Below are 26,063 nucleotides of genomic sequence, written 5' to 3'. Positions count from 1 at the left end.
GCAAGGATGACCTATGACCTAACCTAACAATCCTGCCTCAACCTCCCAAGTGGCTTACAGCCATGCACTGCCGTGCCCAGTTCATTCAGTGCTGGAGACGAAACCCAGGTCCTCGTGCGTGCTAGGCGATCGCTCTACCCAATGAGCTACTCAGCCTGTTTCATCAGTACCTGAAGATTCTGGTAAAGGAGGCTGCAGAGAGGACTCCATTGGTAAAGTGCCTGCCACACAAGCCTGGAGGCCTGAGTTTGGATCCCCAGAATCTGTGTAAAACCCCAGGTGTGGTGGCACCTGCCAGTAACTCCATTGTTGGGGGGAGGGGTTGGACAGAGACAGGCAGACCTCTGAAGCTCATTGGCCAACAGGCCCAGCCAAATCTACTGGTTTCCCTAGTCAGTGAGAACCCATCTCAAAAGAAGATGGAGATCGATAGAGGAAGACACTTTACAATCGACCTCCGGCCTCTCTTGTAGATACATAGATGTACACATGCACCCCACACTAGATGAGAGAATCTAGTAAAACCCAGAGGTGACTGAACACATTGAGACTGCACCAGAGGTCGGAAAGATAGGTGGATTGACTGGCCTAAAGTGGCAGCCACAGGGCAAGTGTGAAGTCATTGCTTCCAACAGCGGGCCCTATGGACACTCTTCTGTTTTGGTTTTTAGAGACGAGGTCTCACTAATGTACCCCTGGCTATCCTGGAACTCACCCTGTAGACCAGGCTGGCCTCGAACTCACAGAGATCTGCCTGCCTCTGCCTCCCAAGTGCTGGGATTGGTGTGCGCCATTAAGCCAGGCTTCCGTGGATATTCTTAGCAGGCCCTTCAGATCCTGCTCCAGGCAGTGGACTCAGGCGGGCCAGATGAGACACAGTGTATCCCCGCAGCATGAGTTTCAATGCGTGAATTTGAGCGTCAGCTCCTCAAATCAGCCATTGAGCGACCTGAAGCCACATGCTTACCCGCTCTGTGCTTCGGGATCACCGTCTGCAGCAGAGGCATGTTGGCGGCGGCGGCGGCGGCGGCGGCGGCGGCGGCGGCACGGGGTTTCCTTGGGATTTTGTGAAGCTTTAGTAAAGCGCTTTGGAGCAGTACCTACAGCACCTTCTCACGAGAGCTTCCCTCCTTGTCACATGCCTCCTCCCGTTAATCCTGCAAAAGTTGGGTCCCTCCATGCCTCCTGTTTTCAAATTTGAAAAATAGCGTGTGGTTACAGCGGCTAGTGGCTGCAGTTATGGCGGGAGGTAGGCGGGCTTTAGACAGGAGAGACCCGAGGCTGGAGTCACCTGAGGATGACAACTAGCCCAGGGGCGGAAGCAAGAAGAGCCTGGCTCACAGGGCTTCCCACCTGCCCTGACCTCCTGTGCTGTCCCATTTCCCAGCCAGAGAGCTTCCCTAACCGGGCCCCCATTTTTAGACTCACCCTGGGTACAGGAGGAACCAGATGGCCTTGAGAGTTGCTGCCAGGCACAGATGAAGGGCCACGCAGGCAAGGTCCTGGGGCCTTCCCTTGCTGTAGCCAAATCAGAGCTCTTCAGACCCATTTCACAGACAAGAAGGGATGTTTCCCAAAGCCCTGGGCTCTAAAGGCAGCATCTGCAGAAACCCAGCCCCCACCCCCAAAGCCCCCTTTGTGTAGAAAGCAGACTCACCTGGCCCTGCTCAGGGACAAAAGACCCACACGTGGGAAACCAGCTCCTGGACCTCACAAGTACATGCAGGGCTCAGTGGGTAAAGGTGCCTGCCGTGAAGAGCGATGGCCTGAATTCGATCCCTGAGACCCACGTGGTGGGGAGAGCTGACTTCCGCAAGTTGTTCTCTGACGCCCACATGTGTGCGCATTTCTATCTCCATCACCCGGAATAAATGTAGAAAAAAATGTAACTGTCCACACAAACCATAGATTAGAGAGAGAGAGACAGTGGTGTGGGACCACTAGGCAGGAAGGGAGGGGCTGTGTGGCCACCAGGGCTCAGGGGACTGTGCAGGAAGAGGCCATTTCTCAGGACGTCCACATAGGACAGGAATGACAGGTGGTAATGGGAGACAGAGACTGACAGCTACTGAACTCAAACGCCAGCTCGGGCACCCACTGCCCATGGGACCCCAGGACAAACACAGAGGCTGAGTTCAGCTCCCCCAGTGGGGACTAAACACTGGGTAGCGTGTAGCTGCAGCCTGGCCATGGTGAGACCCCATAAGGCAAGACTCAGGAGGAGGAAGAGCCAGTGTCTGGGGGCTGCAGGGAACCCAGGCTATCCCTCGGAGCAACAGACAGCAGTCTTGCTGGCCCTGGTCCCACTGGCCCTTCTTCTCTGGGCCTGGCCTGGACTCCGCACAACTCCAGTGGGCCTGCCAGCACAATGCACTCTCCCTCCTGCATTGGGGCTCCTCCAGAGCCTGCAGGAACAGATGTCCCCTTTCTGCCCAAGCCTATGGCTGGCTTGGCTTTCTAGCTGCTTCCAGGAAGCGGAGAGTCTGGGTGGAAATCTCTTGGCTTCCTCAGGAGGCATGCTGTCACCCCACTGGCTTCCATTCTCTTCCCATGTGATCCGGGCTCCTCATCCCAGCATCCACTACCAATGTGCAAACAGTTTTGGGCCCCAGCAGGGCCTTGTTTCCCTCCAAAGAAGCTGAAGTGTGTGGAGTCAGATTTATAAATGAGTCCCGGACTCGAGTCATAAAGGAGACAAGAGGGCACCAAGAGAGGAGAACAACACTGGACACCTAATCCATGCTTAGGAACATACAAGGAAGAAGGGAGCATTTACCAGTCACCTTCTGAATGTCAGGCACTGTCCTGTGCCTTGGAAATACAAAGCAGTGTGGTAAGAAATGGAGCCTGGGGCCCAGAAGATGGCTCAGTGGTTAGACGTGCTTGTCACCAAGCTTGATTTGAGTTCAATACCCAGGACCCATATGGTAGAGGAAAAAGAGAACCAACTCCTGAAAATTGTCCTCTGATCTCCATACATGTATGTGTGCATGCATATACACTTGAGATAGATAGATAGATAGATGGATAGATAGATAGATAGACAGATAGATGATAGATAGATAGATAGATAGATAGATAGATAGATAGATAGATAGGGAATAAAACAGTAAAGAGAAAAGAAATGGTCCCTGTACCTGACCCCTGACCACTGACCCCTGACCCCTGGAGGAAAGTTCTCTGCAATGTCTTTCCTTACTCCTCAGTACATCCTGTCAGTAGGTGTCACTGATTCCACAGCTCTGGTGGGGGAGATGAGACAACTCCTGCCAGAGACCAGACCTCACGGAGACTACAATGCGTGGTCCTTACAGCGGAGAGGTGGCCTCCTTCCCTGTGTCCTGGGAGGAAGGGGTTGCTTTGCCCACAGGCACACCCTCGAGGGGGCATCCGCTCCAGTCACCGGGAGTGTGAGCCTCCCATGTAGTAGTCCTGGAGACAGGGGATGGGGCTGTGAAAGCTGCAAGGGAGGGTACCCCGGGCTGGAGGGAGGGAAAGGTGAGGGGTGACCATCCACTCCCCGGCGACATGGAGGAAGCATGGCAGAATGCCTTGGCTTTGGGGATCTCGGGGGCGCCACATTCATGGTTTGTCCAGGGTTGAGAGATTCCCCGGGTTGCAGGACATTCACCCCTAAAACTGGGGGAAAGCCCAGGCCATCTGGTGTGAGCTGGAAGCCCTAAGCCCCACGTTCAAATCCTGCCTCTGCTCCGTGCCTGCTGCAGAGACTACCAGGGACCTATCTAGCAACCGCCTGTGTTTGGAATTTTTCTTACGTTCATGTATTTATTGGAGGGGGCACACGCATGCCACGGTACTTGTGCGGAGGTCAGAGGACAGCTTTCCAGAGTCAGTTCTCTCCTTTTATCACGTGGGTCCCAGAGATTGAACTCAGATTGTCAGGCTTGGCAGCAGGCACCTTTACCTGCTGAGCCGGCCCGCCGACCCGTATCCTATGTTTTTAGAAGCCATGTCCATTCCACCCTGTCCATGCCTGCTCCTTTTAAATTAGCCATAGTGTGTTAAACACTAATTGAGCAGAACTTTTGTCTATTTATCAACTTTATTGTATTTGTGGCATAGGTGTGTATATGTGTTCATGTATGTGTAGGTACACATGTATGTGTATGCACATGTGTGTAGAGGCACATGTGTGTGCATTGGTGTCTTTCTCATTTGCTCTACGTCTCATTGTTTGAGACAGTATCGCTCACTGAACTTGCCCTTTTGGCTAGAGTAGCCAGCAGGGCCTTCGAGCCGCCCAGGCCCTATTGGAGTTACAGGTTAGTGCCACCATACCCAGATTGTTATTGTGGTTAGACAGGGTCTCCCTATGTAACTCCAGCTGGCCTGAGACTCACTGTGTAGACCAAGTTGGTGTGGCACTCCCAGTGATTCCCCTGTCTCTGCCTCCCAAGTGCTAAGATTAAAGGTGTGCCCCACCACATCCAAAAAAGAAAATCCTAAAAAACCATGTATTATTTATAACAAAATCCCCTCAACCTAAGAATGGAATGGAAATGAAGAAATAAAAACTTAGGCTTTCTGGGAGTGTATCTTGGTATAGAGCTCCTACCTAACATGCATAGGCCCTGGGTTCTGTGTTCAGTACTAGAAGAAGAGAAAACAAGAGATGTAAGACTTGTGATGGAAATGGGGGTGCTATTACAGTCTTAGGGAAGGTTCCCTGAGAACACCCCTGACCATCCCCGCAGGAATTCTTTGTTAGGAGAATGGCAGTACATTCCCAGAAGAGGTGGGTCCAGCCTCAGCACTCTGCCCAGAGCTGTGGCTCTGCTGTCGGGAAGCTACCTCAGCCAGCATTCTCTAAGAAGCAACTGGGGATTGGGGAAGGGGGTGTGTGCTGAGTGCCAGGGCTAGAGAGGAATGCTGTAGGCTGCCACGGACCGGACCGGTGCAGAGATGGGAGGTATTGTGGTGCCTGGGACATTAGCAGTTTGAGATTACTGCAGGCAGCGGGCACAAGGAAGGAAAACTGGGTTATGCTCAGATTAGCAACTTTCCGTCTGTCTGTCTGTCTGACTCTCTCTCTCTCAACAGGCTCTCATGAAGTTCATGATGACCTGGAACTCTTGATCCTCCTGCCTCTGCCTCCCAAATGCTACAATTACAGGCATGTACCACACCCTGGCTTTTTGTGGTACTTACTGGGGCTTCATGCCTGCCAGCCAAGTACTCCCCCCCTGAATTACATCCCCAGCCCAGACAGAAGCCTTTGTACACTCTCACTATCCCTCATTTTAGAGAGGAGAGACCCAGAGGATGTCAAGATGGCCTGAGATTCACCTCACCTGCAAACTGACTAGTTAGGGCCAGGTTTGATGGTGAACATCTTTAGTCCCAGCTCTCCGAGGCAGAGGCAGGGGGATCTCTATGAGTTTGAGGCCAACCTGGTCTACATAGAGAATTCCAAGCTAGTGAGGGCTACATAGAAAGACCTTGTCTCAAAAACAGACAAACAAAACAAACCAGCAAGCTACCAGGTTTCATGGATGCTGGAGAAGAGTCAAGAACCCTCCCCCCAGGGTGGGGCAGAGAGAGACTTCATCACTCACATCACAGTAAGCAGCATTTACTGCACATAGGCAATAGTCCCCTCCCTGTACCTCCACAGAGCAAGGCAGGCACACTAGATGAACACACTCAGTAGGTCTGCAGTACACAATACACTGAGAGCTAAGATAGCCTTGGTCATCTTTTTTTTTTTTTTTTTTTTTTTTTTTTTTTTTTTTTTTTTGGTTTTTTGAGACAGGGTTTCTCTGTGTAGCTTTGCGCCTTTCCTGGATCTCGCTCTGTAGACCAGGCTGGCCTCAAACTCTGCCTCCCGAGTGCTGGGATTAAAGGCATGTGCCACCACCGCCTGACGCCTTGGTCATCTTTGGATGGGCCACAAGCTGACCCACCCCACTGTGCTCCGGGAGATGTGAACTGTACTCTGATCAGCAAGCAAATCTACTCTCTGAGGACAACACTCACTCTGTTTTCCTAGGCCATTTACCATATAGACGTCCCTGAAAAGATAGTCCCCGACAAGAGCTGGGATGCCACTGGTGGGTGTTTCAGCAGAAGGGTGACTCATACCGTTGGTTTAATAGTCATGCTAAGCCATTAATAGACCAGTTTAAACAAGATCCAACTCCAGCTCAGCTGTTCTGCTGTTCTCCAAACTCTTGGGGTGGTTGATACACTCACATCACAGTTAACCGTGCCGCTCTTCATAGTGGCTTCCTCTTGGCCTCTCCCGGCCTTCCTTGCATCTCAAAGGACATTTTCCTTTGGGGATTTTGTCTGCCTGTCTGTCTGCAGGGACACATTAGAATCAGCTGGGGGTACTGCTGTCTTCTCCACCCCCTAAGGCTTCAGGGGCCCCAGTGCCTGACATGGCCTCCCAAGATCTGAGGCTAGCTCTCCACTTGCGGATGCTTCCTCTGAGCCATGCAGCCTGGGCTGGTTTTCAGGTGACTAGCTCCCATCTACTCACACCAGCTCTGGGTGCCCATGATGAGGAGATCCTGCATTGGCTGGGTTCCTATGCTACTTACCACTCAGATCTGGAAACAAACTCTGACTTTGGAGGTGAGTGAGCAGAGGGGATGTATCCCCATGAGCCTGGAGGGGAGCGAGCTGGAACACACGCCCATGGGACACCCATGGGGTGTCAGTGGTCAGGTAGGGTCCCCCAGGTTCCTGGGGGCTAATACCCCCTCAGGAATGTCCTGGTCTCCCTTCCAATCATGTCCACCCTGGCAGCTGTGGAGGTCAGAGACTTTGAGATGGCCTTCGATTCAGGTCAAGTTTTGGCTCAGGACTTAGTGAACAATTCCCATGAGCTGAGCGGCAGGCTGCAGTAAGATCCTTCATGGCTTCCCAGAGTTCTTTCAGCCCAAGAATCCACCCCAGGCAGAGACAACCCACAGGACGATTGGGGCTGGGGCTGGACTGGAAAGGGTGGCAAGGTTTTTAAAAATATTTAATTGCGAAGTTAATTTTCAATAGACTATATATAGACATTTTAGACACGATAAACTAAAACCTACACACACACACACACACACACACACACACACACACACACACACACACACAGCCCACTTCTGCCTGGTCCTGGCGGCACCAGCTTGCTTCCCACCTGTCACTCTGATGGAGGCTGAAGTGAACTAGAGGGTTCTCCTCTGGGAACCTTGATGCTTGCAGGTCCAAGGACTCGGATGGGGGTGCTTCTGATAGTCCCTGCTTTTCTAGGGGTGGAGAAAAGTGAACCCTGCTGTGCTGGGAAGTTTGGAGGTGGCAGGTGACACTCAGGTGATCCCAGCAGAAACAGGTTAGGTTAAGTCGCCTCCTCACCCTCGGGTGCTGTCTCTTTCCTCCCTAACTCCCACCCTGCTAGTCCTGTCCAGGCAAACGCTGCTCCAAATGCATACTCGGTGTGTGACCTTGGGTTGCCACTTGGCCTCCATGGGTCTCAGTTTCCTCTTTGTATCAAGAGCATGCTCACGTTGAGGCTGAACTACAACGGAGCCTGCATCATGCTGAGCCCAGAGCCCTCAGTTTCCTCATTTGTATCATGAGCATGCTCACACAGAGTCTGCAGCATGCTGAGCCCAGAGCCCCGCAGGGGCTCAGCTGTCCGCATTCCGGGGGACCGGGAGAGGACCCGAGGAGCCCAGAGAACAGGGTCGCCCTGGAACCCAGCCGCCGCGTAGCCATCCAGTCACCGCCCTCCTAGTGAGATGAAGTCCTGGGCGTGGCGCCCGCACCCGGGCTCCCGGCACGGAACGGGTGCGGGGCTGGGCCTCGGCCGGCCCCGGGGGAGCGAGTGGGGCGGGGCCGCCGCGCCCGCCTTCTCCTCCTCCCGCCGCGCGGGCTCAGAGCGGCGGCAGCAGCGGCCGCGGCGACATCTCCGGCTCCCGCTCCGGCTCCCGCGCTCCCGGGCCCCGCGCCCCGACCCCGCCGCCGCTCCTGCCGGGGGCCTCGCGCGCCCCCTCCGAGCTTCACGCTGAAGTTCCTGGCCGTGCTGCTGGCCGCGGGCATGCTGGCGTTTCTCGGTGCCGTCATCTGCATCATCGCCAGCGTGCCCCTGGCGGCCAGCCCCGCGCGCGCGCTGCCCGGCGGCACCGACAACGCCTCGGCCGCCTCGGCCGCCGGCGCCCCGGGCCCGCAACGCAGCCTGAGCGCCCTGCACGGCGCTGGCGGCTCGGCCGGGCCCTCGGCGTTGCCCGGGGAGCCGGCTGCCAGCGTCTTCCCGCCGCCGACCGGGCCCCTGCTCAGCCGCTTCCTCTGCACGCCGCTGGCCGCCGCCTGCCCGTCGGGGGCCGAGCAGGGGGACGCGGCGGGCGAGCGCGCGGAGCTGCTGCTGCTGCAGAGCACGGCGGAGCAGCTGCGCCAGACGGCGCTGCAGCAGGAGGCGCGCATCCGCGCAGACCGGGACACCATCCGCGAGCTCACCGGCAAGCTGGGCCGCTGTGAGAGCGGCCTGCCGCGCGGCCTCCAGGACGCCGGGCCGCGCCGCGACACCATGGCCGACGGCGCCTGGGATTCACCCGCGCTGCTCCTGGAGCTGGAGGACGCGGTGCGCGCGCTGCGGGACCGCATCGAGCGCATCGAGGTGAGCAGGGCGCCGTCGGGGGACACAAGGTGTGTGTGTTGAGGGCACTGCCCTGACTGTGACGTGCCGGTTTTGGGTCTCCCCTGCTGCCGTCCGGTCACCCGGAGCACGTGGCTGGCACCACGGGAGAGTCCTGGTCCGGATCCCGGCTGGGATCCTGGTACGATGACCGAGGCACTCGAGTGGGAGAATGGTGACCACTTGTAGTGAAAATTGATTAAGAGACTGGTGTGGGGATGTTTGGCACGTACGAGGCTCTCCTTAGATGTCCTACCGGAACCAGAGCAGCACCCGCCCCACACTCCTCTCATGCCCAAGAGTGCCCCATTAACACCAGCCTACTCTCCCCGCACCACCTCCCACCCTCCGGCCACGCCCAGCTTTATATACCTGAAGCTCTGGACTCTTGGGGATCAGCGGCTGACTCTCCAATAGGGACCCACTTAGTTCTCTCCTCCTCCTTATCCAGGTCAGATTCAGGATACCTGGGCAGTAGGGACCCTAGTCTGGGTTGTATGTGATGCTTACTTAGCTCATTGATTGATTATACCCATGGTTCCCTTTCTCTCTGTTACAAATTCCCAGTCCGGGGAGACAAACAGATTGGGCGGGACAAACAGCCAGGAAGCCTCGGCCATTCCCAGGCATGGGCTGATTTCCAGACACAGTTAGACAGAGAGGAGAGATATGGCAAATGCTATGGCCCCTGCTCTCTCCCCGAGGCTGAAGCTGGACAGAGGTGAGGAGAGAGCCTGAGAGAATTAAATGGGGAGAGGAAGTATGCATATCGCTCCAAACTCAATCTGGGGGTGCAGGAGGAGATATCCATGACCCTAGCCCAGAAGACCACCATGAAGTCAGCTGCTCACACCCCCACCTTCAAGGTGTCCGGCCCCAGCCTCCCCTCACCATCCCAAAGGCTTCTGGGAGTGAGAAAATCCAGCTCGAACCTCCTGAGCTGCGCAGCAGAAGGGGAGGCCAGCCAGGCCGGCACCCCTCTTCCCTGCCCAGGGCTGAAGTTCCAGAAAGCAAGAGCAGGAAAAAGACCAAATAAAAAGCTCATAGTCTGCAGGGAAGGGCAGCCTCAGTCTCCTCATCTATACAATGGTCATCGTGACACTCTGTCTCACCAGACACTCCAATCCCCAAGACACGAACATAATTGTGAGCGAACACTCCCTTTAAGAAGATTGTACTGGTGTGAAAATCATTGGATTTTCCCCCCCTCCACTTTCCCTTCTGCCCTAGCCCTGGCACCACAGATGGCACAGGTGGCCCCTCCCACGTCTGTGACTGGTAGAGCTGGGCTGACCCTGGCCCTGCTCCCTGGCACCTGGCTCTTGGCAGGGTGGGCTTCCCTGCGGTGGGCCTGCTGAAGTGGAGGGATCCTGGCACCCGGGATTTGGCAGCGGGTCAGCTTCCCAGGCTTGGGGAACCCTGGCTTCCCCACATTCTCTTCCTTGTGTTTGCTGAGTGCGGCGGACATGGAGCGACCAGGTCTGGTTTCTGAGCTTGGCAGCAGCCAGAGTCAATCTCCTGGGGTCACGCTCCCACTCTCAGTGGGGACTCATGCACCTCTTGGCCACTGACATGTTTCTCCCTTCTCTTCTCATCCAGTATGGGCAAAAGCCCCAGATTTACAGGGTCTGCTGTCACTGATGCTGCCCCCCCTAAATCCACTCTTGCTAATGTCCCCAGAGGTCATGACCTGAAGGGGTTTTCCAGTCTCGGCCTTGCTGGCTCCTTTCAGACATCGGACTCCTTCCCCTACCACATCTTTTCCCTCCTTGGCTTCTAGATGCATCTCCCTGCCCCCCCCTCACTGCACCACAGCATCTCTGTCTGCTTCAAGGTCCTTCTTGGCTCTCCTCTCGGGTCCCCTGGGTGGGCTGAACCACACCCAGGGACTTCCAATGCTCACTCCACATGACCCACAGATCCTGCCTGCATGTGTGTGTGCACTCCCAGCTGCCTCTTGGCTGGCCCCTCACCTCCAGGCACATCTGGGGGTGTCCCCACCCTGGGTTCCTTCGTGGGGACTTGAGCCTTATCTCTCAGGTCTCTCCTGTCTTCTCTTGGGTCAGTCCAACTCCCCTACACACACACACACACACACACACACACACACACACACACACACACACGTACACCCCAACACACGAAAACACCTGCTCTAGACTCTTTCCTCCCAGAGGCCTTCCCTGGCCAGACCATGACCACTCCCCACCCCCCCATCACCACCCACCTGTGCACCTCTGGGTCACCCCTGCTGCTTCCAGCCAGACCTGACTCTAATAGGTGGAGATGTCAGACTGTCCTCCTCCTCCTCATACCCGCCTCAGGTGGGAGCCACGTTTGAGGACTCCCGAGAAAGCATTGGGGGTTTTGTTTTTAATTTTCATTGTTCATGGAAAGAAGTCAGCAGGTTTGGGAAGAAGTGTCTCAATCCCACTCTTCCCTCCCCCTTTGCAGCCCCCTGTTACTTGTCCACCAGCAGGCATTGTCACGGAGCAGGGCAGAATCACCGTTTTCCCATCATCACTAGCCTCCATGGCTGGGGATGAGCGCAAGTGGCCTCTGATTCTTCCCTTCCCTCTGCCTCGCTGTGGCGAAGTCGTTTCCTCTTTAGTCTGTTGAATGGAGGAGCCTTTAGCTGAAGTCCCTGGGGTGCCGTTCCCAGGTCAGAGGATATTGGCTTCTCCTGACTATGGCCAAGAACCACTTTCCAAGGGAGCTGGTCCACTTACGCGGCATCCGGCCGTGTTGGCGTGTCCTGGAGTTCCATTTTTGTGCTAATGTATGTATAGGGTGAGGATTCAGGGTTGGTTTAGACAGAATTTCTTTGACATAAACCCTGTCCTCCATTGCCCTGCCCCCATTCCGGAACAGAGTCACGGTGAAGAGAGAGCATCCTGATAGGAATCCCAGCGGATGCTGGGTTCAGGGAAGCCACGCTTTCTGATATTCTAACAATGATCGTCTGTATTACTAAGCACTTACTGTGCATCTGGACCTTCACATCATCTCATTTAATCCTCCCTTCGCTCTGTGGAGGAGAAACTACTCCTCTTGTGCAAACAAACCTGACTCAGAGAGGTTAAAACACTGGCCCCAGGTCACCCAGCATCAGAGCCTGGGTTTGACCTATCAGTATCTAGCTCCAGGGTCCTGTCTGGTTCTTCGTGCTGATTCTACACTCGGGAATCAGACATTCCCCACCTACAAGACAGTGTTCGGATGCAAGTGATTCACCTTCCTCTTTGGTGCTAAGAGTGAGCGTGGTACTGGCCAGGTCTTGGAGGCTGGCCCTGCCGGTGTGGAGGCTCCCCTGGCGCTGCCGGGAGCAGCTGGCCCTTTTTAGGTATGTATTATACATTGGCTCCCTCAGTCTCTGTCATGTGAAATAGGCCATGCACGCTTCTGTCTTGGGGAGGAGGGACCCAAAGGCTCAGAGTCTGAGGGGTGAAGCACAGGCAGACCTCTGCCCCTTGCCCCTGACAGGATTCCCCTTTGTAAAGACTACAGGGAGGGGCTGGGGTGGAGTTTCATTGGTAGAGCGCTCGCCAAGCATGCGCAAAGCCCCAAGTCCAATCCCTAGCACAGAATGAATGGGGCGTTATGGCACACACCTGTAATCCTAACTCTTAGGAGGTAGAAGCAAAAGGATGAGGCCAGCCTGGGCTACAGGAGCCTCCATTTCAAAAAAAACTAACAAGTCTATAGCAGACCAGATGCTTCCTAGACACCCTGACAGCTCTAAATGGTCCCAGGTAAGCCAGCTGCATGGGACTCACTTATTGCTCAGAACACTCCCTTTCCAGACCTCAGTTTTCATGTCTGTAAAATGGGTGAGCTGGGCTGTGAAAAGCCCCTAACTGAGCCTGTAAGTGGTAGGCCTTCATCCTATTGAGAAGCCTGGCTTTGTAAACCCTGGATCTGCTGTGCTTGTGCTGTGACCTTAGACCCTCCTGTGTCTGATCCTCAATGATCCCATCTGTTGAATGGGAAGGGACACCCATGCCCTTTAAAAAAGTCTCTTACCCTCCTAGGAAGAGAGGCCCTTCCTGCTGGGTCAGAAGCACAATTGCTTTTTATTGCTGTGGTCTACCACACATCCATGGTCTGTAAGGGTTCACGTCTCACTTATAAAGGACACAAGTCCTGAGTGGACAGGTCTGGACAGGTACATGTGGGTGCCCCGGGAAGGTACTCCCAGGTAACAGTTAGAGCCTTCCCAGGTCCTGATGGCTCCCTTGGGCCCCCCAAAGTTACTGTCAGCCCCCCATTCTGGCTGTGGTTACCATTGAGTTTTTGTTGTTATTGTTTTGTGTGTGTGTGTATGTGTGTGTTTTCTTGATTTTTTGAGACAGGGTTTCCCTGTGTAGTCCTGGAACTCTCTTTGTAGACCAGGCTAGTCTCAAACTTGGAGATCCGCCTGCCTCTGCCTCCCCAGTGCTGGGATTAAAGGCATGCACCACCATGCCCGATCTATTAATGGGTTTTGCTTGTATTGGAACCTTGAGCGGCCTTGTGCCTGTGCCACTGAGTCAGGTGTCTGTGGCAGCGGCCACTTGTCACTGTGTAGAGGCACCATCACCCGCTAGCCTGTTCTGAGGACGCACCTTCAAATTCTGCCTAATTCTGGCTTGAAGCTGCTGTGAACACTGTATGGTCTCTTCGGTGGCCATGAGCCCTCCTTTCGGCTGGCCCTGTCCCCGCAGTGGGATGCCTGGGTGCCAGCAGGGACATATATTTAGCATCTGTAGGTACTGTGACACATTTTCCCAAAGTGGCTGCAAGTCTCCACGCCCACCCAAGAGCAAGCCTCGCCCACCAGGCCTGGTCATTTGCGAGCTTCCCTGAGCTGGTGGGTGTGAAGCGCTCGGGACTCTGGTGGTTTCAGTGTGTATGGTTCTGCTAATTCATGATGGGCCGGCGCTGCGCCACTCTAGAAGTCTTTGTCCATGGTGGGATGGGGTCAAAGGTTAAACTGCTCACAAAGGAATGAGCTTAACGGGGTGACTCCAGGATGGTTTGAGTGTCTTACCCCTGTTGAACTCTGAGGACAACAGTTGAGCCGATGTGTCCTCCATAGTTCTACCTAGGGGGAGCAGGATCAGAGAGGTCGAGGGACTTGTCCAAGGCCCACAGCACGGTGGGGCTGAGCCAAGACTATTGCCAGGGTTTCTGAGTCAAATGATCTGGGATGGGGGTTCCTGTCTTTGCGGAGGACACCAGGGGAGGCTCAGCACCGTCAGGACTGTGCACAGGTGCCTCCGCTGGCTTTCTGATCAAGCCACCCAGCTCCAGCACCTCCCTTTTCCCCCTCAGTCAAGATGATAGTAAGAGTCACAACTGCTCGGGGGGGCCCCATGTGACACACCGTCGTAGGTCCTGCCTTGCATCTCACCACTTACGAGCCGAATGTAGGGAGTATTCAAAGTACGGCCTGGCTTTCCCAGATGACGGCCACGAGGCTCAGAGCGGTCCAGCAGCTTCCGTAAGTGAGAAATCCAACAGCGGTGCAGACCGCTCGCCTGAGGTGATGACCGTCACGCAGGCGCTACGCTGCTGCCAGCCGTGGCGGGGTGAACGAGCCAACGAGGGCTCAGAAGCCCCGACAGAGCTTGGAGCCCCGTTCTCTTCTTGGAGCATCTTGGCTCGGGCTTGAGGGAAGCTGCCATCTGGGAGAGCAGGAGCTCTCTCGGGCGAGGATGGGGTGGGGCAGGAAGAGTATTCCTGGTAGAAGGAACAGCATGTGCCGGAGCCTCAGGGTGAGACGGATTTGGGGTGTCGGGGCACGGGCACCTCATTCTGAATCAACCACCTCACCCCTGCCTCCTGCCTGAGTCACCCTCCTCCCCCCGTCACCTGACGTCTGGCGGTGCCGACTGATGACCTACCGTCTTGTGCCTAGCTTCTCTCCCTATGAAACCACTTGACAGATGGTTTCAGGGCTGGATATGGGAAAACGTCTATCCTTTCAAGACATTTATTTTTCTTATTTTTGAGATGGGGGGGGGGTCTCATGTAACCCAGGCTGGCCTTGAACTCGATGTATAGCCAAGGAAACCTTAAGCTTCTGACCCTCCTGACTTCACCTCCTGAGGGCTGGGGTCCCAGGGTGTGTACCACCACAGACGGTTTGCGTGGCGCTGGGGCCCTCTGCTGAGCTGAGTCTCCAGCCCCTGTAAGGCATCGTGTTGGCGGCGGCGGTGACAATACCCAGCTCCCAGACCTGCTCCCCTGTGGGCTCGGAGACAATATTGCTCTCGTGCTGAGAGGGAAACTGAGGCACAGCATCTTTGAGTAACAAGCCACTCAGCTGGAGTCCGGGTGTGAGCTGGCTCGCAGTGTGTGAGCGAGTCAGGACTCGCAGGATATGGGCACAGTTGGGCAGAGGCCTGTACTGCTGTCCCCAGAACCCGGGCTGGGCAGGCAGGGTGGACTGCACGGACCTGAAGTCAGGCCCTTCCTCCACGCCTGTCCCAGAAGAAGCCGCCGCTTGCATGAAGCCAAGGCAGTTGGCTTTCCCGCTTCTCTCCACACCTCAGCCGTGCCACACTGGCAGGATTCTCCTCGGGGGCCCTCTGTGAGACTGCCCACAGTGTGACCCAGCCTGCCTTTCCTGGCTTTCTCATGGCCACTGAGACCATCCCTTTAGGTTTCCCTAGCAGCCGGGGCAATGCTACATACCCACTTGGCAGAAGGACAAACTGAGACTCAGAAGGTGAGGGTTGGTACGAGGAGTGGGCACGGGACTGCTGTGTGACATTAGGCAGGCAGCTCACCGTCTCTGAGCCTCAACACCCTGGTCTCTAACTTAGTCCTCAGGAGGGTGGAGCAGCTGAGAAGTGTTTGTCCCATGTCTGGTGTCAGCAACGCCGCTGCTCTTGGCGTTCCCTGTTGAGTACTAAGGAGCCTCCCACTCCCACCGCCCCTCCCCATTAGCTCGTGATGGCTAAGCTGGGCCGAGAACGCTGGGGTTTGGCCCGAGGCCCAGATATAATAAACTCTACCACCGACTCTCTACAGCCCACCCGGAGTCCAGCCCTCCCTCCTGTCCTATCAGGCACTGAGTGGGGGACGGTGTGACATCATCTCCGCTGTCCCCCTACCATCCCAGGCTGGGGCCCACTTGGCACGAGGCTCAGAGCCCACGCCACGCAGCCTGCGCCGGTGGCAGATGGAAGGGAGGTGGGGGCGTCATGTTTCTCTGATTCACATGCTGGGGTGTGGGGGGGGTGGGGGATGCTGCAGCCCAGCCTCGGAGCCCCCTCCTCCCTGGCCTCCTGGTGCCACCGAACGGGAGCTTCGACAAAGGACAGCTTGTCCACTTCCCCTGGCCACCTGTGTGTCTGTCCCCTCGAAAGAAGCAGCCAAACCCTGCAGGGTCCTGGTCGCTGCTGGAGGGGAGTCGGGGAGGGAGGGAGGACCCCCAGCTGGAGACAGCACAGTGTCTCTTGGCACCCCTTCAGCATCTTGAGCCTCGAGGCACTGGCTCTGCCCCCTGAGGACAACTTAGCAACCCTTTCAGCCTAGGCGACCTAGCCCTGGCCTTGCTGGTCATATTGCTTGGTGACACTGGACATGCCTCCCAACCGCTCCTGTGCTAAGGGGACAAGCGTGTCCCCTGTGATGATGGACTCTGTGCACCAGAGCTGCCATGGTAACCAGGGATGTGGCCTCCAGCTGAGGAGGTGCAGGGTCTCACCCTTAGCGCTGCTACTGCCCCTCATGAGCAGGCAGGGTAGTGGGGTGACGGCCTGGTGCCACCAATCTGTCCATCCCTGCCGTAACACCCCATGTGAGAACTGTGGTGCAGGACTGTGGTGCACAGGGAGAGAGGCCCATAGCCTGGCCGGGGTGTGGGTCAGCCACAGGGTTTGGGGTTCGCGGTTGTGTTGAAAGGCGGCAGCAGCGGGGCTCAAGCCACACCCACCCGCTGGATCTCTCACGGCAGGGAAGCTCAGTGGGAGTCACAGGGAGCCTGCAGTCACATGCCTGCAGTCACAGGGAGCACTAAGGGCTCAAACAGCTCTCCACCCAGCTCACCACTTTCATGAATCCCCCTGGGGAGCCCTGCACCCTCCCTGCCCCATCTGTTCCCCGGCTCTCCTGAGTGGCTCCCACATGAGGTGTGAGGTTTCCTCAAAGGATTGGAGGTCTTAGGCAAGTTCAGACTTAGCCCTCGTCTCTGCTCAGAGTCCCCCCCCCCCAAGTGGTTCATTGACCAATCATGAATGAGTGCCTGCTGTGTGCCACAAGCACCTACTACGCTCACGAGCTCCAACTGGGATGGATGTATTCACCAGAGAATGCCCTGTCCAGAACCTGTGGCCTTGCCTGCCTGCCTCAATTCTGCCTACTAGGGTTTAAGCTAGGGTGAAGAGGGACTATGGACGCTACCTCCATCCTGGGCTGGATAGCGTCAGAGCCTGCCCTGGGGACACCCTGAGTGAGACAGACATTGGTGCCAGCAAGCGCAAACTCTGTTTGTTGGTATTTGCCACATAATCCTCCCCAGAACAGTTCCAAGATGGCAGTACAATTGTCTCATGTGGAAATAAGTTCGGAAGAGTCTACAGGTTTTCCCAGCATCATACAGGTGGTTGGTTCCCAAGCTGGGTGTAAGTCCTTAGCTGTCACTTGAGTCAGGGATCGTGACCACAATCCCAAGATAACGATACCAGAGTCCCATCCAGAAGGCTTTGCGGCAGGCATGTCCTGGGAGGTCACACGTGCATCCTAGCAGGCCCTGCCCTCCCTGAACTACGTTCCAGCCCTTAGAGGGGGATTTGTGTCATGGGGCCCAACCGTAGAAGGCTCTAGAAGCCCACAGCGTGATGCTTTTCCACTCCGAAGCTGTGCTTGCGTGAGTTCTTACTCCCTCTGTGCTCCGGCTCTGTGCGTAGGCTGCCCGCCTTTGCTCCGCTTATCCCAGCTTTGCCTACCGGAAGCCAGGCTCACCAGTGGTGGCCGGCAGAGTGGTGGCATCTCCGTGTGACATCAAGCACCCTTCCTTTTCCTCTGGAGCAGCAGGAGCTCCCGGCCCGCGGGAACCTCTCCTCGGCACCAGCCCCAGCTGCGCCCACCGCCCTGCACTCCAAGATGGACGAGCTAGAAGGCCAGCTGCTCTCAAAGGTGCTGGCCCTGGAGAAGGAACGTGCTGCCCTCAGTCACGGCAGCCACCAGCAGCGACAGGAAGTGGAGAAGGAGCTGAATGCCCTGCAGGGTCGTGTGGCAGAGCTGGAACACGGTAGGTCCCTGGGTGCAGATGGCTGAGCCGCCCGGGCGGCCCTGGTCTCCGGCTGCCACTTCCAGAGGCTGTTGAACGTGAGAGAAGGAGCCTGCTGGGGGATTGATGTCACTCTCAAAGCTGCTGACAATTAGTTGTCATTTTCTGGTTCTGCTGGGTCCAGGAGCTGGCTGTGCGGTGACAGGCTGGCTGATTTAATCTTCGCTAACGGCAGGCTTTTTCACAGGCAGTGAGGATGAGTTGGGGAGAGGTCAAGTGACTTGTCAAAGGTCACATAACCAAGGAGTAAGTAGATAGATGGTCTAGACTGTAGTGGGTATCTGTTCTATCTATGACCTTGGAGCACAACCCCTAGAGATACTGCAGGTAATTACCCTACCTACCTATGACCTTGAAGTACCTGCCCCTGGGGCGTGGCCCCCGGGGCTCTCCTTAAGACCTGAGATGCACACGCGCAGCGCTTTTCTCTCCCTCATGGATTGGGATGCTGAGACGACCCAGGCAGATTTCTCGAATCACTCGACCTATGACCAGATCCTTCAGACTCCATGGCCTTGCATTTAGCGATCCACAATTAGCACCTTTTACTAATCCGCCAGCCTTCTGTCATTTCATTAACTCTCCCAGGCCTGTCACTGCCAGGGGTCAGAGAATCGCAAGGGACAGTGTGCAGATGCAGGTATCAGGACTCCTGGATTCCAAGTCTGTCCCAGACTTGCTCTGTGACCTTGAAAGGTCATTTCCTCAGGCCACACTGTCTTCACCTGAGAGATGGGGAGCGGGATTAGGGACGTATGAGTTCTGATGGGCCCTTGTGAGGGCAAGTTGGGGAGACCGGGGAAGCTAAGTGTGGCTCAGGTGTCTTCCTGGAAGAGGGATCTTAAGCCAGCTCTGGGGAGCAGAAGCAGAAAGTACCTGTGGGAGCCAAGGGGCCATGCTGGTTTCAGCTGTCGGGGAGCAGTGGACCTGGGGAGCTCCAGGGAGGCACCCAGTTGAGTACTTGAACTGTGGCAGCCAGCGGCCTTCCTCCCCACTCAGTCCAGCTACACACACACACACACACACACACACACACACACACACACACCAACACCCCCCGAGGACCAGGAGAAGTACCTCTTAACTGCCTGCAGGACAGAGGAGGGAGGTCGAGGTAGCCCCCCCCATCACCTCCCATCCTGGGGCCCCATGCCTGTCTCTGCTGAGTTGAGTCTTTGACTCTGTTCAAATCTGAGCCCTGCCCCTTACTTTCTACGTGACCTTGAGAAAATAACCTCTGTGTGCCGAGGTGTACCTGAAGAATAAGGATGCTAACAGGACCTGCCTTTTGAACTTTTGAGGGAGTGACGTGCAGAAGGTCCTTAGAACCAGCCGCAGAGCACCACAGAAGGCTTCTTCAGTTGGTGAACAACTGTAAATAGTCATGATCATAACTAGTATTTGATGAGCCTACCCACCCTCACAGTGTGGAATGGAGAACGTGGCATTAGCCCATTTTACTGAAGAAATGGAGGCCCAAGGAGGTTGCCTTTATCTCATTGAGACCCACAGGTCAGAAAGTAGGAATGGCAAGATTTGAACTCAGGACATCTGAAGTCCAGAGCCGCTGGGCCTCATCTAATCACACCTCAGCCCAGAGGCAAAAGTAGCTGAGGTGAAATCGCTTGGCACCCCCACCCCCGCGCGCACACCTGCGCCCCAGTGGATTGGAGCCATCGGCCCTCATTGCTCAGTGTCCACTGACCCTGCCCTGTCCCTCCAGGGTCCTCGGCCTACAGTCCCCCAGATGCCTTCAAGGTCAGCATCCCCATCCGCAACAACTACATGTATGCCCGCGTTCGCAAGGCGCTGCCTGAACTCTACGCCTTCACCGTCTGCATGTGGCTGCGCTCCAGGTCGGGTGGCTCCGGCCAGGGCACCCCCTTCTCCTACTCAGTGCCCGGGCAGGCCAATGAGATCGTGCTGCTGGAGGCCGGCCCTGAGCCAATGGAACTGCTGATCAACGACAAGGTGGGTGGAGTCTAGGACACTGGGCGGGGCTTAGGGCCCAGGGGCAGGGGACGGGTGGGCTCTGCTTCCCAAGGCACAGTGCCCCGAACTACCTCGGGGCTGAATGTGGGTTGACACTATTCTCCTGTTCACCATACTCAGCGTACATTAAAGACCTACTGTATGCTGAGTTCGGTTCTGGGAATATAGACAATCCTGATGCAGGGCTGGCTGAAGAAGGGCAAACAGGCGACTTCCAGGTCACGTGGCTAGAGGCCAGCCTACAGGCATCGGCACCCCGAGCCCTGTGCATTCTTCTGAATGGGGGAGGAGGACCAGGGAGGGGGATTGAGAACTACTAAAGGGCTTGTCTGGAGAGAGGCGGGCTGCTGGTGATCCCCAAAACAGATACCACAGGTCACACTCTCCTGGGACCAGCCCACAAGCTATCCATCTGGGAGCTCCACTTGATCCAAGAGATAAGAGGCAGTGGCCCAGGGAGTCATTGCGTTGCCTTGGGGTCCCCAGATCACGGGGGTGACCAGGCTCCACGTGAGAGGGCTGTCCTGACCTCTTCATCTTGGCCTGCCTCCGCCACCTGGCATAGGGCGGCACTAGGCTGGAGATGGAGAATTCAGCACCCTGGACAGGGCACTGCGCAGTCCCTTTGTTCCTGCCCGCCGCCCTTCCCCGCTCCTTCCTCTGCCTTTGCTCGGCTGGAAGCACCAGTTTTGCGGTCCCATAGCCAATTCCATGTCCTTCCAGGGGGCTTCTGTCAGCAGGTTCTCCTCCCCCCCAGACCCCCGCCGGCGTCCCCTGCAGCCCCCAGCTCTGTGATAAAATGCCTGGCCCACAGTTCGGGGCGCAGTCCATCTTGGAAAGGCAGGGAGGCAGGAGCAGCCGTAGCTGTGAGGGCCAGAGTGTGAGGAGGCTGGTCACATCCGCAGTCGGGAGGCAGAGATGGATGCAGGGTCTCAGCTGGCTTCTTCCTTTTTATTCAGGCCTTCTTCCTACTAGATCTCTCTAGAAACTCCCTCATAAACAGTAATGCCCAGAAGTAAGTCTTCTGGCTGATTCCAAATCCAGTCCAGCTGAGAGTGGAGATGAACAGTCACAGGCAAGGTTGTCCCCGAAGCCCTGCCCTCCCATGCAGGCACAATTCATTCAAGGCCGTGCCCAGATCCACCCTCCGAGTCTGGAATGGAGCCTGGCGCCCAGCAGGCATCAGAGAATGCCTTATGAAGTCGTGATCTCAGAGCGCTTGTGAGATAAAGGAGCCCTTTAAAGCCACAGACAGGTGGCTTTCACCTCACAGACCAACACCAAGGCATCAACAGGCTTTCAGAGCACCATGAGCAAGAGTCCCAGGTTGCGGCTAGGCTCACGATTGATTAGCCATATCTGCCTTGGGTGCAGGAAGAGGCCCCGACTGTGTCTGCTCTCTCCCACTTGGCAGATGAGGCCCTGAAAGAAAAGAACAGCCTCCCCAAAGTCACAGAAGGGATGGTGGCAGATCCAGGGCCAGACAGTGGGACCCAGCCTCTGAGTCCAAGGCTCCTTCTTTCCTAGTGAATGAGCCTCACTGTGTGCAGGGCACTGTTTTGGGTGTGCCAGGAAAATGGGCTTGTGGACCCTGTCCCTACCATGGGTGACCTTGAAGCCCTGAAAACCAAAAAGATAGTCCCTGTGACCTGAAGGGAGGTGCTCGGTGGGGTCATGTGAGACGAGGGAGCGAAGGGACAAGAAAGACCATGGATGGAATGCAGGTCAGGCCTTGGGTTCTGTCCCCAGAGGAAAGCTGTGAGGCTGGCTGCAGAGCCGTCCCGATTCTCCAGCCTTGGGCCTCTCACCTGGGTTTGCGTCCTGTGTTCAGGTGGCCCAGCTGCCTCTGAGCCTGAAGGACAACACTTGGCACCATATCTGCCTTGCCTGGACGACCAGGGATGGGCTGTGGTCTGCCTACCAGGACGGTGAGCTGCGGGGCTCTGGTGAGAACCTGGCAGCCTGGCATCCCATCAAGCCACACGGCATCCTTATCCTGGGCCAAGAACAGGTAAGGCTCCGGCCGCGTGCACCCCCAAGTCATTACCCTGCTCCCACTGGGTCCCCTGACAAGGAAATGAGAGGAAGTGAAAACAGCAGCAGCGAGCATCCTGTTTAACCCACCAGTTTGCAGATGGGCAGCGGAGAGCTAAGGAGGCGCATAGAGTGGGGCGGGCATAGGGCATGAACCTTGGGAGTGAGGCTAGAGCCTCGAGAGGGAGCATCCTTGGGTGGGTGGGGCTGGAACCTTGGGAACCTGGCTTTGGCAGGTGCAAACCTGGCGGGATTGCCTCTCTCCTCATCCCCTCATTCCTCATCTCTCTCCTTTCTTTGTTGCTCTCCCGGCCCAGGATACCCTGGGGGGCCGGTTTGATGCCACCCAGGCCTTCGTCGGTGACATTGCACAGTTCAACCTGTGGGACCATGTCCTGACCCCTGTCCAGGTCCTAGGCATGGCCAACTGCACTGGGCCACTGATGGGCAATGTCCTCCCCTGGGAAGATAAGCTGGTGGAGACCTTCGGAGGTGCCAAGAAGGCCGCTTTCGACGTCTGCAAGGGGAGGGCTAAGGCATGAGGGGCCACCTGGTTCAGGGCCCCTCTCTTGCCTGTCACTTTGGGGACCTTTGAAGGGGCATTTTCCCTCCTCAGCCTGTCCACGTGCTGGTCTTCCTTCCCTCCTACCACACTCCTGGCCGTACCTCCCACTTCCCATCACAGGCACCCATACCTCCAGAATGCCCTGCCCTGGATGGATGTCTCCTCAGCCACCTGGGTGGGGACCAGTATCTCAAGTCAATTGGTTCAACCTAGGGGAGTTGAGGCAGTCCCGCCTCCTGGCAATGAGTTGGCGTGGTCTCTCCTCTCACACACTCTGACCTCCCACCTCCCACCAGTCCAAGAAGACCCCACTAATTCCAACAACACCCCCTGAGGAGTTGTGGGTGTAGGTGGCCTTTGACCCTCTCGTTCCATATGCTTCAGGCCTACATCAGGCCGTAGAAGGGATGCCAGAGATGTATGAGACCAGACCCTCCTCGTCTGTCTTCCTCAGTTGCCCACAGGGCCTACAGGATCATTGCTCCCACTGCTCCCTCCCCCCCCTCCCCGCACCAGTTTCTTTGTGTGTTGTGGTTTGGATGTTGGTTTGATGTCAGTTCAAGGCCCACCTCAGTTTCCAGGATGTTCCCTTCCCAGCTCCCACCTAACAACTAGGGACCAAGACCTCAGAGGCCAAAGGGCTCTAATCATCCCCCTGTACCCACCGGCAACGTTGCCCACCAGCATGGTTGACCACCCACCCCCATGCCCAAGATGGGACCTGGGTCACTCTAGCCTAGCCTGAGAGCATCCAAAGCAGAGGTACTGTGATCCAGGAGACATTTTCCTGCCAGAGCCCCGTGGCTCAGCTACCATATCAGTTTCTTCTGCATGGCCCTGGAAAGGCCGGAGGAAACTGAGGGAGGGCAGAGCACCATGTGAGAGAGAGGACCTCATGTTTCATAGTCAGCCCTGCTGCTGACTTCCTGTGTGGCCTTCTGTAAGAACCCACCCTTTCTGGGCCTGGCTTTCCTCCTTTGTGAGCTGAGGCCATTAGTGTTTGTTGGTCGCTTCTGAGAGTACCACACTTGGAACATGATACCTGGCAGGCAGAGCAGGCGAGGACAGCCCTGAAGGCCCAGTGGCTTAGCACAGAAGGTTCTGGAACTGGAGAGCAGATGGGATCGGGCTAGGCAAGGGTTAGGGTCACAGCTGGCTCAAAGGTCAGGGTCAAGGACAAGGTTCACCGCAGACCAGATACACATAAGGATTAGCTCCCATTGGATCCTTCACCCTTGCTTTTCTGAGAGTGTATCCGCTAGTGGCTTCCTGGTTCCTGTCTGTGAGTCCTTACCACCTACCCCAGGAGCACGGAAGAATGTCAGTGCCGAGAAAGGCTGCCCGTCATAAGCTCTTGCTTGTAGAAGATGGGGAAGAGCAGAGAGAGGGTAATGCACTTGTCCAGGACCACACAGCACAAGATGGCAGGCCCAGTGCTTCTGAATTCCTCCTCAGTGCCCCTCCCTGTGTACCATACTGCCTGTCCTTGAGGGTCTTTGAGCCCAGCTTATACCTGTACAGGGAGGCACAATGCTTTCCAACAGGGCACTAGAACATCTTTATGGGATATCCAACCTCAGAGGTGAGAGAAAGAGCCAGGACAAATAGATAACCGAAGATGCAGTACCCTCCTGTTCCTCTCCTAAGTACTGGAGCAGTAGCAGGCTGGCTGAATCAGTGGGCACTGGTGCCTCCCTTTACCCCCACCAGCTTTTGTCCCTGTCTGTGCTCCTCATGGCCATTCAGCCTGGGACATGACGCAGGAGTGGGAGGTTGCAGCCCATGCCAGGGAAGCGTGTCCAAGACTTGCGTCTGGCCTGCAGATCTCTGTTTCCATTTTGAGAGCAGCTGCATGGCTCAGCACCTCCATCCCCATCCCCTGAAGATAGTTTCAGTGGCTTCACCCAGACCTGCTGAGATCCCGGTTGCCCAGTAACAGCCAATGACATCAGCCCCAGTGCTGGGTCAAGTGTCTGTCGTTCAAGTTGTTGCTGGGTGACAGCTGGATTCAGAACTTAGACCTCAGGGACTCTGAGCCTCCTCGGGCTTTTGCTATTGTTCTAGAAGGGGTTGCTGTAGAGGAGGCCTCGGAGGACAGAGTCTTAGGAAGGATGTGGCAGAAACTGCTGGGTCATTTGAGCCCACCCGACACACCATCCCGATCCTTTCTGCTTTGTCACGGTGGTAATGAGAAATGACACCTCAGCCGAATTCCCGTGCCAGGTCACCCTGGTTAAACTCCAACCACCTCCCACCCCCCAGGGGAAAGAAATGGAGACATTGGGGCATGTCTCTGAGTGTGGATCACTAGGGAAAGGGCTGGCTCTCTATTTCTAAAGTTCCCACCTATTCTCCTCTGTTGTGCGATGAATATTCCCTGAGCACGTGGACACCTGTTTGGATGCCTCTGCTGCTCCCAACAAGGCATCTGTGACCCCGAGCTGCCCCTGGGTCTGATGAAGATGGAGCTGGGCTTGTTAGGCAGCCGTAGACACTGCAACAGCAGCGTGCTCTAGCTGCACCCTCTGGTTGTCCTTACAGCGCAGCGACGAGGTAGGCCTGTTCTTAGCCTGTGATGCAGGAGAGGAGGACAGGGCTCTGAGAGGGTAAAGTAACTGGCCCGGTGTGAATTGGCCAACTGGTAACAGCGCGATTTCTATTTGGAGGCGGGTTACGCGCCCAGAGGATGGTGCCACCTCCTTCAGAGTGCAGAAGGAGCAGAGATGGGCTGTGGGCCCAGGGTCGGTGAAGGGTTTCTCACATGTGCTCCGCCTCGGCCTCTATCCGGGCTGCAGTTTGCAGGGCAGGAAAGGAGTGTCTCTGGAGTGGAGGCAGGAAGACAAGCAGAGGTAGCTCCTCCTCAGCTTCCTGTCCTGGACAAGGCCTATGCCAGGTGCTCTGAGCTGATCTCTGCCAGCTTCCCCATCCCTGAGGCATGAAGTGGCCTCTCCCGCATCCCAAGGCATCATCTCACTACAGTTACACATGAACAGGGACCACAGGCAGGAGCGGAGCGTGAGGATCTGTGGGAGGGAACTCAGCCCTTGGCTTACAGATGGGGAAGCTGAGGCCTGGCCAGGGAGCTCACATGACCCTCGAGGCCCCTCGACTGCGCTTCATCCTCTCCGTTTCCCCCAAAACTGGGTCTCACCGACCTGTAAGTCCCAGCACCTTTGGCCCAAGGAAACTGGGGAAGTGTCTCCTCCCAGATAAGGGCCTCCTCTCCTCACCCCTCAATTCCAGCTGCCTGCCACCCCAGATCCCACCTCTCACCCTATCCCCTGCCCCTGCTGGGTGGGGAACCGGCTCCTTCCCAGACTGAGCAGCCAGCGTGAGCATGTGAAGTCATCGTCGTCATCAGACACTGTGAAACGAGTGCCCTCCACTGCCCTCCTCCCTGCTCCCTCTGCTCTGTTTTGTATATAAGTGACATGAGACACTCTGTGTGTGTGAGTGTGTGTGTGTGTGTGTGATCTGTGTCATGGTTTTGTTACCATTTTTGTTTTTGTAAATTTGAATGTTCAAAATAAATGTGTGGTTTACTCGGA

The 26,063-nt window shown here is 56.2% G+C and overlaps 1 protein-coding gene across 1 annotated transcript; it reads left to right on the top strand.

Annotated features, from left to right (window-relative positions):
* The first annotated feature begins 903 nt into the window (after positions 1-903).
* Positions 904-26,063, top strand: Nptxr (neuronal pentraxin receptor). The gene is made up of 7 exons (XM_006979194.4): positions 904-1,051; positions 6,508-6,597; positions 7,752-8,626; positions 17,666-17,885; positions 19,648-19,895; positions 21,748-21,927; positions 22,268-26,063. Exons 1-7 carry the CDS (start codon positions 904-906, stop codon positions 22,490-22,492), a joined length of 1,986 nt encoding a protein of 661 aa, XP_006979256.3. The 3' UTR covers positions 22,493-26,063.

Source organism: Peromyscus maniculatus, chromosome 20, assembly GCF_049852395.1.
Source record: "Peromyscus maniculatus bairdii isolate BWxNUB_F1_BW_parent chromosome 20, HU_Pman_BW_mat_3.1, whole genome shotgun sequence".
Taxonomy (NCBI): domain Eukaryota; kingdom Metazoa; phylum Chordata; class Mammalia; order Rodentia; family Cricetidae; genus Peromyscus; species Peromyscus maniculatus.
Note: the sequence above shows the minus strand (reverse complement) of the source record. Positions and strands in the feature narration are given on the sequence as shown.